A 17269-nucleotide genomic window follows, 5' to 3' on the forward strand; every position below is an offset into this window, starting at 1 on the left:
AAAGCAGGAAACATGCATTCAAGTCGTGTTTCACAGTTTCTCATTAAATTGAATGAATAACTGACTCTAAATGTAGGTATTGTGATATAAACTCAGTCTGATCTACAGTTTCTCATTAGGCTGAATGAATAACTGACTCTAAATGTAGGTATTGTGATACAAACTGAGTCTGTTCTACAGTTTCTCATTAGGCTGAATGAATAACTGACTCTAAATGTAGGTATTGTGATATAAACTGAGTCTGTTCTACAGTTTCTCATTAGGCTGAATGAATAACCGACTCTAAATGTAGGTATTGTGATATAAACTGAGTCTGTTCTACAGTTTCTCATTAGGCTGAATGAATAACTGACTCTAAATGTAGGTATTGTGATATAAACTGAGTCTGTTCTACGGTTTCTCATTAGGCTGAATGAATAACCGACTCTAAATGTAGGTATTGTGATATAAACTGAGTCTGTTCTACGGTTTCTCATTAGGCTGAATGAATAACCGACTCTAAATGTAGGTATTGTGATATAAACTGAGTCTGTTCTACAGTTTCTCATTAGGCTGAATGAATAACCGACTCTAATTGTAGGCATTGTGATATAACAACTGGGCTGTGGTTTAAGGGTTGCGCGTTAAAGAAGGCCTTGTATTCGTACCTGCTGAAGGTCCAGTGTGATGGTAACATAATGGTGCTCCATTCCGTTCTTTATGCTGGGACTCTGCCACCACTTGTTGGTTCCGTCGATGGCGTATTCGATGGGGTGCCGCTCTGCAGACCAAACAGAAGGTGGAACAAGAAGAAGACGTGAATGTAAAGAAACTCAACATGGAGGATGGCATCATAAGAGCTCGGCGAAGGGAAAAGGTTTGTGTATTCACTGCCGTTGTTTTGGCGGTCGTTGGCATGCTACTTCAGAACTTATCGCAATGACCTTTTTGGAGGAGAGTCGCCGACTCTTATCACAGATTCCGAAGCGGCGAGGGAGCGGAGCAGCGGCCAGTCGGCCGGCCGGGGGGAGAAATGAGTGAAGCGAGCGTCTTTTTGGAGATCAGTTAGAGTCCTATCAGCTCTCTTTCTCAGGCGCAGATGGAGGGAGGAGGGATTGGGGGTGTCTGAGAGGCACTTAATGGAAAACGGAAGGAAAACAGGCACTTTTTATCAACAAATCTGCTATTTTCTAAATCCTTCCTTCATCCCCAAGGCTGCTTGTTTGTTATTCTCAAGTAATATGCCGCCATTTTTTCCCCCTCCTCATCAACTAAAAGGAAATCTGCAGCTCAGAGGCGAAACCGGGGTTCAAACGAACTGTAGTGGCGACCCATTTCTGCTCTAATTTCCATTACAGAAAATCTAATAAGCGTTCCTAAAGATGAGGTCAGGGAGAGTTTACACCCAGGATCAGCCGACGCCGTGCGAGTGAGAGAACAGATTATGTGCCATTATCCTGCAACAATGCCTTTTATTATCGCATACAGATGAGCTGCTTCAGTGTAACTATCTGCATGTTTACTGTATTTCACTGTGTGGAGAGCGTTTGCCCCGCGGAACTTTCTTACAGACGTTCTTCCAGAATAAACAAACAACGCTGAACACCAGGAACACAAAGCTGGCCCAGAAACTGAACTGACAACCCGGATAGCCCAGCATGACACCACTGAACACCAGCATTCGAAAGGTGGCAGCTTCAGACAGACAACGGTGTGAATGAGCAGAACATTCTAGAACAGTGTGAGAGGGGAACATTCCAGAACACTGTGAATTGAGGAGAACATTCTAGAATAGTGTGAATGAGGAGATCGTTTTAGAACGGCATAAACGGAAGAGCATTCCAGGACAGTGTAAACAGTGGAGGGTATTCTAGGAAGTAGGAATATTCTAAGACTGAGTTTGGGAGGACATTCTAGAACAGTGTGAGAGGGGAAGAACATTCTGGAACACTGCAAATTGGGGAGAATATCCTAGAACAGTGTGAGAGGGGAAGAACATTCTGGAACACTGTAAATTGGGGAGAATATCCTAGAACAGTGTGAGAGGGGAAGAACATTCTGGAACACTGTAAATTGGGGAGAATATCCTAGAACAGTGTGAGAGGGGAAGAACATTCTGGAACACTGTAAATTGGGGAGAATATCCTAGAACAGTGTGGGGGATCGCAATCTAGAATCATGAAAAAGGGCAGTACTTTCTAGAAGAGTGTTAATGGGGAGAGCATTCTAGAACAGTTTGAATGGAGGAAAGCATTCAGAGAAGAGTAAAAATGTGAGAGAACGTTCTAGAACGGTATGAACGGAGAAGAGCTACAAGAACAGTTTGAATTGGGGAAAATATTCCAGAACAGTTTGAAACACAGTAGAGCATTCTAGATCAGTGTGAATCGGGGAGAACATTTTAGAACAGCATGAATGGGAAATCATTGAACTGAATTTGGGGGAACATTCTAGACAAATGAAAGGGCTAGAACTTTCTGGGAACATGGCAAATCAGGAAGATCATAGAACAGTATATATTGGGAAGAACAATGTCAAAGAGTATGCATGGAGGACAGCATTTTAGAATAGTGTTAATACGAGAGAACATTGTATAAGATTTTAGAACAGTGTTAATAAGAGAGAACATTCCATAGATTTTAGAACAGTGTTAATACGAGAGAACATTCCATAAGATTTTAGAACAGTGTTAATACGAGAGAACATTGTATAAGATTTTAGAACAGTGTTAATAAGAGAGAACATTCCATAAGATTTTAGAACATTGTTAATACGAGAGAACATTCCATAGATTTTAGAACAGTGTTAATACGAGAGAACATTCTATAAGATTTTAGAACAGTGTTAATAAGAGAGAACATTCTATAAGATTTTAGAACAGTGTTAATACGAGAGAACATTCCATAGATTTTAGAACAGTGTTAATACGAGAGAACATTCTATAAGATTTCAGAACAGTGTTAATACGAGAGAACATTCTATAAGATTTCAGAACAGTGCAAATGGGAGAAAATATTCTGGAACACTGTGAATCAGGAAGAACATGCTAGAACAGTGTAAATGAAGGAGAACCTTTTAGAACAGTGTAAATAGAGAAAGCATTCCTAGAACAGTAAAAATGTAAGAGAACACTGTAGAACAATATGAATGGAGGAGAGCTCTCAAAAATGGTTGAATAGAGGAGACCATTCTAGAACAGACCGAAACAGAATAGAACATTCTAGCTGAGTGTGAAAGGGGTGGACATTCTAGAACAGTGTAAATAAGGACAATATTGTAAAGTTGTGTGAATCGGGAGAACATTTTAGAATGGCATGAATGGAAGAACATTGAACTGAATTTGGGGGAACATTCTAGAAGAGTGTGAAAGGGGCAGAACCTTCTGGAACACTGTAAATTAGGAAGAACATTCTAGAACAGTGTACACTAGGTGGAACAATCTAAAAAGTATGCACAGAGAAAAGCATGTTAGACCATTCTAGAACAGTTTGAAACAGAGTAGAATGTTCTAGATCAGTGTGATAGAACCCGAGAGGGAGTGTGTTATCGCCAATAACATCACGGCTGTGATTTGGTGGCCGTAGATCATCACAGCCGTGATGTTATTGGCGATAACACACTCCTCGAGTGTTCTATTGCTTTTATACAACAGTTAAATAAATACAGTAGTAAATTAATAAACTGGGCCGTGAACGCGGCGTTTAATATGTTTTAATGTTCGCAGTTCCTTCACCAAATTATAGTTCCTTAACGAGCAGCTTGTTGCTACGTCAGAGTAACGAGCTCCGCCCACTCGCTGCACAGCCGGCAGTTCATTCTCCAGCTCCACTCAGACCAACTGACAGTTTGGGAATTTAGTGGAGGCTCATCTTCAGAGTCTGACCAAATCGGACTGAGCCATAAAACAATATCAAGTTTAGCTCAGTTTTGTCAGTTTTTGCCAGATCAGTATTAATGTTGTTTTGCTCCAGCCAGTCTGTAAAGCATCTTACAGCCCATTTAGTTTGGCGAATGGTGTTGGGTTCATTTCTGGCTGATTCCAGGTTGTTCAGCTGTTCTTCTGTCTCAGCTGCCGACTGAAAAGCTGCTCAGTGGTGATGACAGTTTGGGAATTTAGTGTCGTCTCATCTTCAGAGTCTGACCAAATCGGCCGTCGGTCAAATGTGATCTTAAAAGTGTCCGTTTTCTGTTTGTGGCAAAGTAAGAAGTAAAAACGTTCAAATGGCTTGAGCGTCTCCTATTGCTGTCAAAGTCGTTGCTTAGCAACGGCGTCTCAATGGAGTGATACAGTGTTTGTGAAAAACCCGTGATGTTATGGTGAAATAACAGCACAGTTAGAACACCTCTCAACCAATCAGCTCGCGTGGCCGGAACTAACTGTTGTATAATTAGGCACAACTCTTGTATTCTGGTCATATTTGGTCATTGCCAACAAACAAATGTTCAAATTATTTGTTTGTACTCTGCAGATTTACTGTAATCTTTCTTAGACTTCTGAGAATTAAGAGAATGAAAGGTGTTAAATTGCAATTAAGTGTCTGCTTTTGAAATGAGTTTGGAATGAAAAAAAAAAAAACTCCACCTCACATTACAAAAATAATCATTATAATATGTTAGAATTTAAGTATAATAAAGAAAAACATGAAATATCAATTGTTCTACTTGAAGTGATGGCATTTTTTAATGTCTATAATGTTTCTATATATGTTTATATGAACTAAAGGTGTTTTATAAAATGGATAGTTCCAGTCCTAAAATCTGATTGGCTGAGCCGCATTTAAAGCAAGGTAAAATCAACTAACTGCGAATTATCACAGGGAATGTAGTTTTACTCCACTTCATGCCTAACAACACCCTTTCCTGTGATACAATTGCAGTAACCCACGGCCTCCTGTGGCTTATTGCCTAATTATAATTATCGTACAGGTCATTATCCTTTAAAAAGACATAATAAATAGCAACACTTGTGTTAATATATGTTTATAAATCATAAGAATGAATCATAACACATTATTATAGTCTTATGAGGGAATACTAGTGTTTCTACGCATGCTTACAAAGTATTATTACCAGGTTACAAAGAGTTCTAAGTGTATTTGTAACGGCTTGAATGAATACGGGCTTCATAAAAACGTCTCTTTTTCTAAATACAGCTGTCAGGATGAGCGGAGAGGTGAATTTTATAATTGGCGACGTGTGTGTGCACTTTCTCTCTAATGCCATTAGAGCCTGACAATATCAACCTCAATCAGAGACGCCCCCTCCCTCGTTACCACTCGCTTATTAATCAGGGAGCAAAAGAGAAGATTAAAGCTGTCTTCTTAATCGTTCCATTTCAAAGGATATTTTCTATTTTTAATTTATGAGAGAGATTTTTAGTTTCATTAAATAAGTTGGTTAACAGTCATCTCTCGCTCTATCTCTCTCTCTCTCTCTCTCTCTCTCTCTCTCTCTCTCTCTCTCTCTCTCTCTCTCTCTCTCGCGCTGTAATTTCTTCTAATTAGATGTTATAGTAATCATCCTCTCCGCGCTGTGCAGGTGGGTGAGGGCACGAATACGTGCCTGAAAGCATTTCTGTTTGAACAATGATCTGAGACATCGCGTCTGACTCATTACTCTGTACGTGTGGAGGTTCAGGGCTGATTTGTCACATGTAACTAGAATAAAAATCACATTTTTTCTTGGCAGCTGCGGCCCAGCGAATGTTCACTAATGAGCGTGACATTGTGAAAACAATACACAAGCGATATACACTTAAATGTAAACAAGGCACATTAACCCTCAGGGATGATCATATTCATTCACGCGTGTCTCAGATACGATGGGTGGGATTATGGAGAATCGTCTCAAATTAAATGAGTGGGATTATGGCGAATCATCTCAGACTCGACGAGCGAGATTATGGAGAATCATCTCAGATTTGATGAGTGAGATTATGGGGAATTATCTCAAACTTTATGAGTGAGATTATGAGGACTCAGAATTGATGAATGGCATTATGAAGAATCAACTTCAATGAGTAAGATTATAGAGAATCATCTCAGATTTGGTTGATGACATTATGGAGAATTATCTCAGATTTGATGAGTGAGATTATGGAGGACTGTCTCACATTTAATGAGAGAGATTATGAAGAACTGGCTTGGATTTGATGCGTGAGATTATGAAGAAATATCTTGACTTGAGTGATATTATGGACAATTATCTCAGATTTTATGAGTAAGATTATGAAGGATTATCTCAGGTTTCACAAGTGAGATTATGTAGAACTGACTTGGATTTAATGAGTGAGTTAATGGAGAATCACCTCAGATTTGAGGAGTGAGATTATGGAGAATTGTCTCAGATTTAATGAGTGAGTTAATGGAGAATCACCTCAGATTTGAGGAGTGAGATTATGGAGAATTGTCTCAGATTTAATGAGTGAGTTAATGGAGAACTGTTTCAGATTTGATAAAGGAGATTATGGAGAACTGTCTCAGATTTGATGATCAAGATTCTGGAGAATCACTTCAGATTTGATGAGTGAGTTGATGGAAAGCTGTCTCAGATTTGATTAATTAGATTATGGAGAATCATCTCAGATTTAATGATTGAGTTAATGGAGAACTGTTTCAGATTTGATAAGTGAGATTATGGAGAATCATCTCAGATTTAATGATTGAGTTAATGGAGAACTGTTTCAGATTTGATAAGTGAGATTATGGAGAATCATCTCAGATTTAATGATTGAGTTAATGGAGAACTGTTTCAGATTTGATAAGTGAGATTATGGAGAATCATCTCAGATTTGATGATTGAGTTAATGGAGAACTGTTTCAGATTTGATGAGTGAGATTATGGAGAATCATCTCAGATTTGATGACTGGGATTCTGGAGAATCACCTCAGATTTGATGAGTGAGTTGATGGAAAGCTGTCTCAGATTTGATTAATTAGATTATGGAGAATCATCTCAGATTTAATGATTGAGTTAATGGAGAACTGTTTCAGATTTGATAAGTGAGATTATGGAGAATCATCTCAGATTTAATGATTGAGTTAATGGAGAACTGTTTCAGATTTGATGAGTGAGATTCTGGAGAATTACCTCAGATTTGATGAGTAAGTTGATGGAAAACTGTCTCAGATTTGATTAGTTAGATTGAGTTTATATCAGTGTCCAGCAGCCTCACCCGCAGCTTGAATACCACAAGCAAAAACAAGGTAAGTTACAGGTGTGTGATGTAAAATGATGCACAAATTACACAGATAGTTTTCTGCAATAAACAGTAATAACCCAGTAGAACCAAGTAGAACCACAGTAAGAATCACTGCTTTCTTTTACAGGCCAGAGTCAGTTTAGTTCACAGCTAAAGCTACATGCTGTATAAAACTCTTAATACTTTATTCATGTATAATCTTTTTCATCATATATCTACCCACCACTTTATATCCAAAATAATTACACAGTACTGTGATGTTTGTACCACACACCTACCCGGTTTATATCTAGAACCCGTTGGTCTGCCTTGATACTCAATATCATGTTAGCCAAAATAATTAGCTAGTTCTTTGTAATAATAAATAAGTAATAATATGTACATAAGTTATACTATGATAAGACAGCTTGCTATGATAATCGAGCAGGTGTGCGGTAGCAGAACAGAACATGTATGTGTGTGTGTGTGTCTGTGTGTGTGTGTGTGTGTGTGTGTGTGTGTGTGTGTGTGTAAAGCTGGGCATGGGAAAATGTGTGTTGCACTGGAAAAATGGGGGGTTGGAGGGGTGAGGGGTGAGGGGGCGCTGTGTCGGACACTCATATGCCCTAGATATGCAGCACATAGGCATGCAAGCATAAATCAGACACTATTCAGCTTTTTCTCATTAAGTGCGTGTGTGTGTATGTGTGTGTGTGTGTGTGTGTGTGTGTGTGTGTGTGTGTGTGTGTGTGTGTGTAATGGCCATTGATTTTTGGAATGCTCAGATTTATGAGCTGAAATGGCCTTTGATGAGGGCATCACAAATTGATTACATGCACATCTTGTTGTCAGTGCCTGTGCACAAAGTATGTGTAGAGGGGGGTGCACATACTTATGCATGCGTGTGTGTGTGTGTGTGTGTGTGTGTGTGTGTATGCACTCATGTGTGTGTTTATCAGGAACAAATCTGTGTTAAATTATTGGGAGAGACTTTATCTGAAGGCTGCCTCCACAGGGACTTCATATATATATATATGTATATATATATATATATATATATATATATTTCAGGCATATATGTGTCATACTGGGGACCTTCCAGTGCTGTGGCGATCAGTGTTTACCCTCATCTAACGCTTTGAATTCAGTTCAGGAAGGCCTTGCTAACTGGCTGATGAGCTGAATCAGGTGTGTTTAATGAGGCAGTGTGCTGAAGTCTTCAGAGTTTTGGCCCACGAGGACTGGAGCCTGACACATGTGACTTAAAGTCTGGAATAAAGCTCTAAAATGTGTTTTATGTAGTCATAGTTATTAGTTTCTACAATGTTCTTATGAACAGATATTATAATGTGTTATGGAATCTGACCTTATGAGGTCATATACGATAGCTTTGCAGCTAACTATAACTACTTATAAGTGATTATGCAGGCTTATGTCTGGTATTTTAATGTCTTATTAATGCATTTATAGCATGTTACGAATACTACCAAAAAGAAAAATGGGTTCAATGCTATGACAGTGATGAAACATATCTTCAGTATGTGGTGTGTAGGTGTGTGTGTGTACATGTTTGTGTGTTTACCGTATGGTTTGTCACTCTTCAGGTTGCACACTCTGCACTGCGGGTTTCGGACCGGCTGTCCCGGGACGTGTTCCACCAGTTTACAGAACATTTCCGGTTTCTTCTCTCCACACGTGGCATTAGCTGTGATTTTAGCCATGGAGGCCAAGTTTAGCACAGCCGGGAACAAACCTGCACACACAACAACACATATACACACTTTCAAATCATAACATTCTTAATGACCAAACTTTCCATATGTTAACATTGAATATTTAATCGTTATGTAGCTTGGCAACCATAGCCTACTGTTAATTACCCTGCTTGGTAGTAGAACTTCAATGCAATTATTGTTGTTAATAAATCCACTTATTTATTGAACATTGAACACTGGAGTTGTATTTTGTCAACATAATATAAAGGCATTAATCCATTTGTGGTCAAACATTACAGTGATTTTGCCACAGTGGTGGTTTATGCACCCAAGGCAATGGTTATGTTTAGAATCATAACAACCAAAATAACTATTTAAATGCATAAATAGTTAATTCAATGATAAAGTTGCTTATCCCCATACTGTAATACCCAATGTACTTGGTTCTTTAAATAACCTTTTTTGGTACTATATAGAACCTTTGTACTCCACATCTCAGATTGTACTCCACATCTAAGTGTAGCTAAAACTGTAGTAAAATCACTGTAACAATCCCAAAACCCTCATGAAGAATGAGCTGGGCAGCTGGTTTAGCTTATTAGACTGTGGCTCAATTTCCCTCCCCTGGCAGCACTCAAATGCAGGTGAGTCCATGAGCAAGATACACTATATGGCCAAAAGTATGCAGCGCACCCATATGAGCTTATTGGACATCCAATTCCAAAACACACATACATACACACATCATCTAAACCGCTTATCCTTCTGGGTCGCGGTGGGGTGCTGGAGCCTATCCCAGCTGTCATTGGGCAGAAGGCAGGATACAATTCCAAAACAGTGGGCATTAATATTTTGTGTGGAGTTTGTGTGGAGTTTGTGTGGAGTTTGGTGGTCTACCGCTTCGTAGCTGAGCTGTTGTTGCTCCTAGACACTTCTATTTCATAGTAATAGCACTTACAGTTGTCTGGGGCAGATCTAGCAGGACAGAAACTTCACAAACTGACTTGTGGCAGAGGTGGCGTCCTATGATGTGGCATGTTTGAAGTCACTGAGCTCATCAGTTCAACCCTCTACTGTCAGTGTTTATATATTGAGCCTGCAAGGCTGTGTGCTTAACTTAATCCACCTGTTAGTAATGGATGTGGCTGAAGCACTTGAACTCAATAATTAGGAGGGGTGCCCACATACTTTTGGTTATATAGTGTACGTTTGGTGATTTTGTTGCTTTTCCACACCCAACTAACCTGATGAACTAACTGAAGTGGTGAGAAAACTAACCTATGCAGCACAGGGACAGTCTAGGACTAGGACAGGGAGAAACTGGTGAGAATCAGCACTGGTATTCTGAGAAATGTGATACATATGCGCCACATGTGGGTTCTAGACTGGGCAAGAGAGTCAAGCCAAAGCCAAAACCAGACAGGCCTTGTTTAAATTCCCTAAAAACTTCTAAGACTGAAGCTGAACAGCTTCATTTGGTTTCTTTTGAGGTGGATGGAAACACTTCCTGAGCTGTCTGATGTGGGGGAAGTCAAAAAAACCGGAATAGGGCACACGACTTTGTCTCCCATGAGAAGCTGAAAGGAAAAAGAGGAGTATAACATTCCTCCTTCCATTCCATACTGCTGTCCTGTAGACTTCCTGAGCCTGATTTGGGGCTGATTTAGGAAAACACAGTCTAGTGAATGTTGAGAGAGCGCAGCGGGATACAGTGAGCAGTATTAGGGTGTGTGTGGAGAAGAGAGAGACCGTTTCTGGTCTGATTCAGAGAACACAGAGTTTGCTCTCAAAAATCACTCCCAGCTGTTGAGCCAGATGTTCCTGCAAATCTGTAGAACAACATCTGAGAGAGAGAAGATGGAACTCCTTACACGCACTCACAGATTTCACACACACATAACAAAAAACCATGGTGAACGTTTCAGCTCTACAGCTTTCAAATGTCCAGACAGTGGCAGCCAGAGGTTAACAGATGGCTTCAGGAACTTTCTGACCGAGTTTATATCCGTATAGGGAGATGTTTATAGAGAAAAACACAGAACAACAACAAAACACGTTTCTGGATTAGTCTAGAGAATGAATGATAGCAGGAAATTGTGAATGATGTTCAACAAGATGAGCAAATGTTTGAAAACAAACTCAAAGCTACATCTGTGTCCTCATTTGTTCTCAAGCAGAAAAAAATGAATCTTTTAAAGCTTGTCTGTAAAAGTGTAAACAAACTGCTTTAATTGGGGCTAAAATGTTCATTTGAACCTGAATATATTCAAAAAATATTCTGTGATCAAATTCTGTGCCAAACCGACTGTAAGCCTGAAAAAAATCTGTTTGAACCCGACTACAGTTAGACAGAATTCTGATTGAATGCAAATGTAGCCCGACACAATTCTGTCTGAACCCATCTGTACCCTGATAAAATTCTGTCTAAACCTGATTGTGACTGAAGAAATTCTGTCTGAGCTCGACTGTAGCTGACAAATGTCTGTCTGAATCAGAAGGTGGCCTTACAAAATGCTGTCTCAGTCTGACTGCAGCTGAACATATTTGTTTGAATCCGACAGTAGCCAGCAAAATTGTGTCTAAACCCAAATGTAGCTGAAGAAATTCTATCCAAACATAAATGTAGCCCAACAAAAATCTGTCTGAATGTGACTGTAGTCTTCTGTCTGAACCCGACTTTTGTTTAGCCAACAAAATTCTGAACCCAACCAAATTCTTTCTGAACCCGACTGTAGCCGACAAAATTCTGTCTGAGCAAAACTGTAGCCAAAAACATTCTGCTTGAATTTGACTGTAGCCAAGATTTCTATTCAAACATGACTGTAGCCCCAAACAATGAAACCGACTATGGAACAACAAAATTGTCTGTACCTGATTGTAGCTGACAAAACTCTGTCTGAACCCAACTTTTGTTTAGCCAACAAAATTCTGAACCCAACAAAATTCTGTCTGAAACCGCCTGTAGCCATCAAAATTCTGTCTAAACCAAACTGTAGCCGAAAAAATTCTGCCTGAATTGAACTGTAGCCAAAATTTCTATTCAAATGTAACTGTAGCCCCGAAAAAAATCTGTCTGAAGCTGACTGTATCTGAAAATATTCTGTCTGGACCCGACTGTAGAGCAACAAAATTCTGTCTGAACACATCTGTACCCAATTCTGGCTGAGTCTGATATTAGCCCAATAAAATTTTGTCTCAATCAGACTGTAGACCCCACAAAATTCTGAACCTGACTGAACCCAACAAAATTCTTTCTGAACACGATTATAGCCTGATAAAGTTCTGTCTGAACCCGACTGCAGCCAAAAAAAATCTGTTTGAATCTGATGGTAGTCAACAAAATTGTGTCTAAATCTGACTGTAGCTGAAAAACTCTATCCAAATGTGACTGTAGCCCCCAAAATTTTGTCTGAACCCGATTTTTGTTTAGCCAATAAAATTCTGAACCCAACAAAATTCTATCTGAATTTGACTGTAGCAGACAAAATTCTGCCTAAATCTGACTTTAGCCCCACAAACATTTGTCTGAATTCAACTACAGCCTGACCAAATTCTGTCTGAACCCGACGGTACCTCAACAAAATTATGCGTAAACATGACTGTAGCCCCACAAAAGTCATTTTCCAGCATGGCTCTGCACAAACATTGGCCCTGAAAACTGCTGAGGATAAGCGAGCACCTATGCTTTTACTGTGGATGAAAAATTGTATCAGTCACTCTGGTTGCTTATGCTAGCATGTATGAAAGAGGCCTAAACAATTCTTCACCCTGCAGTACTTACAAAAGAACACGACCAAAAACAACAGCGCCAGGCCTGCGTCCACTAAAACCTGCTGTGTACTTTTCCCCCTCTCTCCCAGGGCAACAGACGAGCCTGCTGTTTCAGCACTTCCTCACCACTGCTTTCTTCTGAATTTTTTATTTTTCGGTTTGTTTTGTTACCCAGTTCTTTTCAAACCTTCATCCACACAAGATTCGACCAAGACCTCTGCTGTACTTGTAGTGGGACAATACTAAGAAATAAACGGTAAAAATAAGGAAAAATTGTATTAAACTGATAAACAACACAAAGATTACGGGCATTCACAAACAACTTACACATCTCCGGCTTTCAGTGAGGCAACGGCCCTGAACTGACTCGTGGTTAATACTGATAACTAAAAATCATTCCAAGCGTGCACCGCAATAAAACAAAATAGATACTTTTGCTAATTCCAAGCTCCAATCACTCAACGTCATAGTGTTGAAAGAGAAAATATGCTGGGAAACGTCTGCAAAAAGGCCACAAATGAATGAGTTACCAAGATAATTTTCTAGAGAAAGATTGCGGAGAGTTGTTCCAAATGCTTCATATATATATTTCACAAAAATGAAACTCCCATCACTTGAATCAATAGCCTACCTGAAGGCCGTTTTGGACGTCCGCCCATCTATGTTTGTATGTGAAGCACAAGCTTCTCCTGAAAAAACTCTATTTAACTTTACCTTTTTGTTCACTCACATGCATGTTTTACATGGCCAATTATTGACTTTCCAGCAGCCACCAAAATATTTGCACAAGGACATGCATTCATATCAGAGCTGCATTCATACAGCAAATACGGCTCTCGATGTATTTGAGGAGAGAATATGTTTGAGGCAGCTGGAGAGCACAATAGAGAACCTTTACTGCTCCTGACTGAGATGTTCTGCATTCTTCCTTGTAAACTTGCTCTAATTGCTACTTAACTGATTCAGCCCAAAATTCAGAAGCAAAAGAATTTTGGTTCATCTAAGTGAGTTTTTCTCTCTGAGTCTTGGTTCCTCCCAGTGGTTCTTCTTCATGCTCTTAGGGAGTTTCTCCTTTTCAGTCTTGGTTCCTTTCAGTCGTTCTTCCTCATGTTTTACAGAGTTTCTCCTTTAGAGTCTTGGTTTCACTCCAAGGTTCCTCCTCATGCTCTTAAGGTGTTTCTCCTTTTTTCAATCTTGGTTTCCCTGAGTGGTTCTTCCTCTTGCTCTTTGGGAGTTTCACCTTTTGATTCTTGGTTTCTCTCAGATGTTCCTCCCTATGCTCTTTGGCAGTCTTGGTTCCTCTCAGTGGTTCTTCCTAATGCTTTTAGAGTTTTTCCTCAAGAGCCTTGGTTCCTCTTAGTGGTTTCTTCCCTGCCCTTTAGGGAGTGTTTCACCCTAAGTCTGGGTTCCTCTCAGTGGGTCTTCTTCACTCTATAGTGAGTTTGTCCTTTACAGTCTTGGTTCCTCTTGGTGGTTCTTCCGCATGTTCTTATGGAGTTTGTTCTTTTGGGTCTTAGTTCCTCTTGGTGGTTCTTCCTCATGTTCTTATGGAGTTTGTTCTTTTGGGTCTTAGTTCCTCTCAGTGGTTCTTCACCATGTTCTTAGGGAGTTTGTTCTTTTGGGTCTTAGTTCCTCTCAGTGGTTCTTCATCATGTTCTTAGGGCAGTTTGTTCTTTTGGGTCTTAGTTCCTCTCAGTGGTTCTTCACCATGTTCTTAGGGAGTTTGTTCTTTTAGGTCTTAGTTCCTCTCAGTGGTTCTTCCTCATGTTCTGAGGGAGTTCTTAGCCATTGGCCCCCTCAGCGTTCCCCGTTTTAGGGCTGTACCCACATTTCTGGACAAGCTGCTTGGGAACAATGATTGTTGAAGCAAGTGCCACGCAAAAAAAACAAAACAGAACTAAATTGTATAATTTAAGTGGAGCCATTCAGGTCCAAACACAAGATACACAGGATACACAAGATGCACTGCGGTCCTTCAAAGTTCTTAACAAATAAGAAAACACAAATACAATTCAAATTAAAATATAATAGAACTAATATTCTTATGTAATATAATCAAACGATCCTCCTTTACTCTGCTGTCAGATGAACTAGGACTCTGTCATCTCTCTGTGAAATGTTGAGCTGCTAGCGAGAAATGAGGGGTGAAGGGGGGGGTGAGAAGCCCCTGCTGTGAAAAACAAATCACACCTCTCCACAAAAACAGAGATAAAACAGACGCAAGGCAAAATTCCAGTTTACGTTGAGTTTTGTTAATCATACACATCCCGTCAAAATATATAACATCAGTGTTATTAAAGAATATATCGCTGCTGTCGGGACCAAAACCTCGTATCTCTGAAATACAACTTCACAGGAGAAGGAAAAAACCTACTTTACATTTAATGTAAGTCAATGGAACCAGACGTTTTTCCAAGTCACTTTGGGCCGTTTCAGGTGGTCAGGGTGAGGGTTAGGATTAGGCTTTGGGTTGAGGTTAAGGTTAGGATTAAGATTAGGGCCAGGGTGAGGGTTAGATTAGGTTTTGGGTTGAGGTTAAGGTTAAGGTTAGGATTAGGTCCAGGGTGAGGGTTAGGATTAGGTTTTGGGTTGACGTTAAAGTTAAAGTTAGGAGGTGAAGGTGATTGGATTAGGTGGGGCGAGTCAGGGCTAGGATTAGGTTTTGGGTTGACATTAAGGTGAAGGTGAGGATTAGGGCCAGGGCTAGGATTAGGTTTTGGGTTGACATTAAGGTTAAGGTGAGGATTAGGGCCAGGGCTAGGATTAGGTTTTGGGTTGACATTAAGGTGAAGGTGAGGATTAGGGCCAGGGTTAGGATTAGGTTTTGGGTTGACATTAAGGTTAAGGTGAGGATTAGGGCCAGGGTTAGGATTAGGTTTTGAGTTGAGGTTAAGTTTAGGGTAAGAATAAAGACCAGGGTTAGGATTAGGTTTTGTGTTGAGGTTAAGGTTAGGATTAGGGCCAGGGTGAGGGTTAGGTTTTGGGGGAGGTTGGTAAGGTTAGGTTAGGTTGCATTATGTAAGTAACATATTAACAACACATCCACTTAATGTAAGTAATGTATCAACAGAACATCTACAAGATATTTACTTCAGTGTATTCAGATGCTTCACTGCTGCTACTTCACTGATATGTTGTTGATGTGTTACTGATAATCTGTTAAGAGTTTATTAATCATCTATAAAGGACCACTTCAAATGAAGTGTTACCAAGATATGTATTGTTCACGTGATAATTTTACCACCTGAATGCTAATACCATGTAGTTATGATTTACAAGTTGCGAAGAGCATCTAAACACACCATAGGAGAACCCTCCTGTTCCCTTTTCTCACTTTCAGGGCATTTTCAGCTCGAAAGCTCCATTTGAGTGCAACCATTCCGCACAGCAGGAGCTCGTTTAGGAGCAATTAGGGAACGGCGCTGGAATTAAAAGCCTCTCTTGCCTGATACGAGCTTCGGAGTGAAGGAACATTTCTCCTACTTTTATTAAGACCCCCCTACACACACACACACTTTCCTCACAAAAGGGTCCTTGCTGCAACCACACAGGAAGTGACTGAGCGAGGTTAATGCTCAGAGACCTTTGCGGATATTCCACTCGAACAAAAGCGCGACAGTCATTTCAGACGACTCCCATGGTCAAGATTTCAGACGTTCCACAAAGGAGGCAGAAAAGATTAACGTTTTTAAAGAAAGAAGGACGAGGTGTTCTGTGATTTTTTCTTTTTATTATCATTCCCTCCCCCCCTTCCCTCCCTCCTCTACCTCTCTCAGACTGTAAAACCGATAATTAATCTCACATGAGAGGTCAGATTTGAAGGGTTTAAAAAGATTTAATGCAACATAAGTACAGGTTCCCTGACTTTGCAGGAGATTTTGCAGGCTGTTTTCTTTAATGGAAGAGATGCAGAAATGGGGCCGCCGGTTTAAACCGCGAACAGCGTGATGGTGTTGATTCCCGTGTGCTGTTTTTTTTAGCTGTGGCTAAACTAAACTACACACTGCTGAAGGACTACCACGTACTCTCAATGTGTCACTCAACAGAGCTAGGCATTCAGTTCTGGCCACAAATGTAAAAAAAAATGGCCAAAAAAAGGAGAAAAAACAAATCTATGATAATGCTGATTTCCACTATCACTTCTATGGGATTTCTAAGAGTATGTTAGCACTATTAACCAACACTAAGGCAAAGCAAACTTTTTTTGGCCAATCTAGTCTAAACACAGACTTCTGAAGCTTGTAAAAGACACTACCATATACAGCCATTCCTAAAAACTAACCGAAACCTTGTTAAATTGCAGCTTGTCTTCAAAGTCACTGACCTATCTAGAACTTCCAGAAGGACAAGAGTGACGTTTTCCTCTCAAAGTCAGTCCCATAGTAAATTATAGCGTCTGTTACTTCCTAATTATGTTGGTAGTTAATCTAAAGTGTAAGGCCTTCAGTCCAGCTCCTGAAGTCCTGACCATTGGGAGAGCAGCTTGGCTGTTTGTACCTACATACACAGAGAAAACAAGCACAATGATGATATTAAATAGAAAGGAACTAAAAATTAGAGTTACATATTTATTTAGTTCCCAGACATTATAAGGCCTTATCATGTATACATATGTGTGTGTGTG

General features: G+C 39.9%; 1 protein-coding gene across 1 annotated transcript in view; it reads right to left on the bottom strand.

The window, feature by feature from the left end:
- The window catches only part of lama2 (laminin, alpha 2), a 253651-nt gene that overhangs the window by 189430 nt on the left and 46952 nt on the right, over nucleotides 1-17269 (bottom strand). The window contains exons 2-3 of the mRNA XM_036582814.1: nucleotides 8742-8912; nucleotides 648-760 (exon numbers count right to left, since the gene is read on the bottom strand). Of these exons, the coding sequence (XP_036438707.1) occupies nucleotides 648-760; nucleotides 8742-8912 (284 nt within the window). The remainder of the gene's footprint in view (nucleotides 1-647; nucleotides 761-8741; nucleotides 8913-17269) is intronic.

The sequence above is a fragment of the Colossoma macropomum genome, unplaced genomic scaffold (genome assembly GCF_904425465.1).
Source record: "Colossoma macropomum unplaced genomic scaffold, Colossoma_macropomum, whole genome shotgun sequence".
In the NCBI taxonomy this organism is placed as follows: Eukaryota; Metazoa; Chordata; class Actinopteri; order Characiformes; family Serrasalmidae; genus Colossoma; species Colossoma macropomum.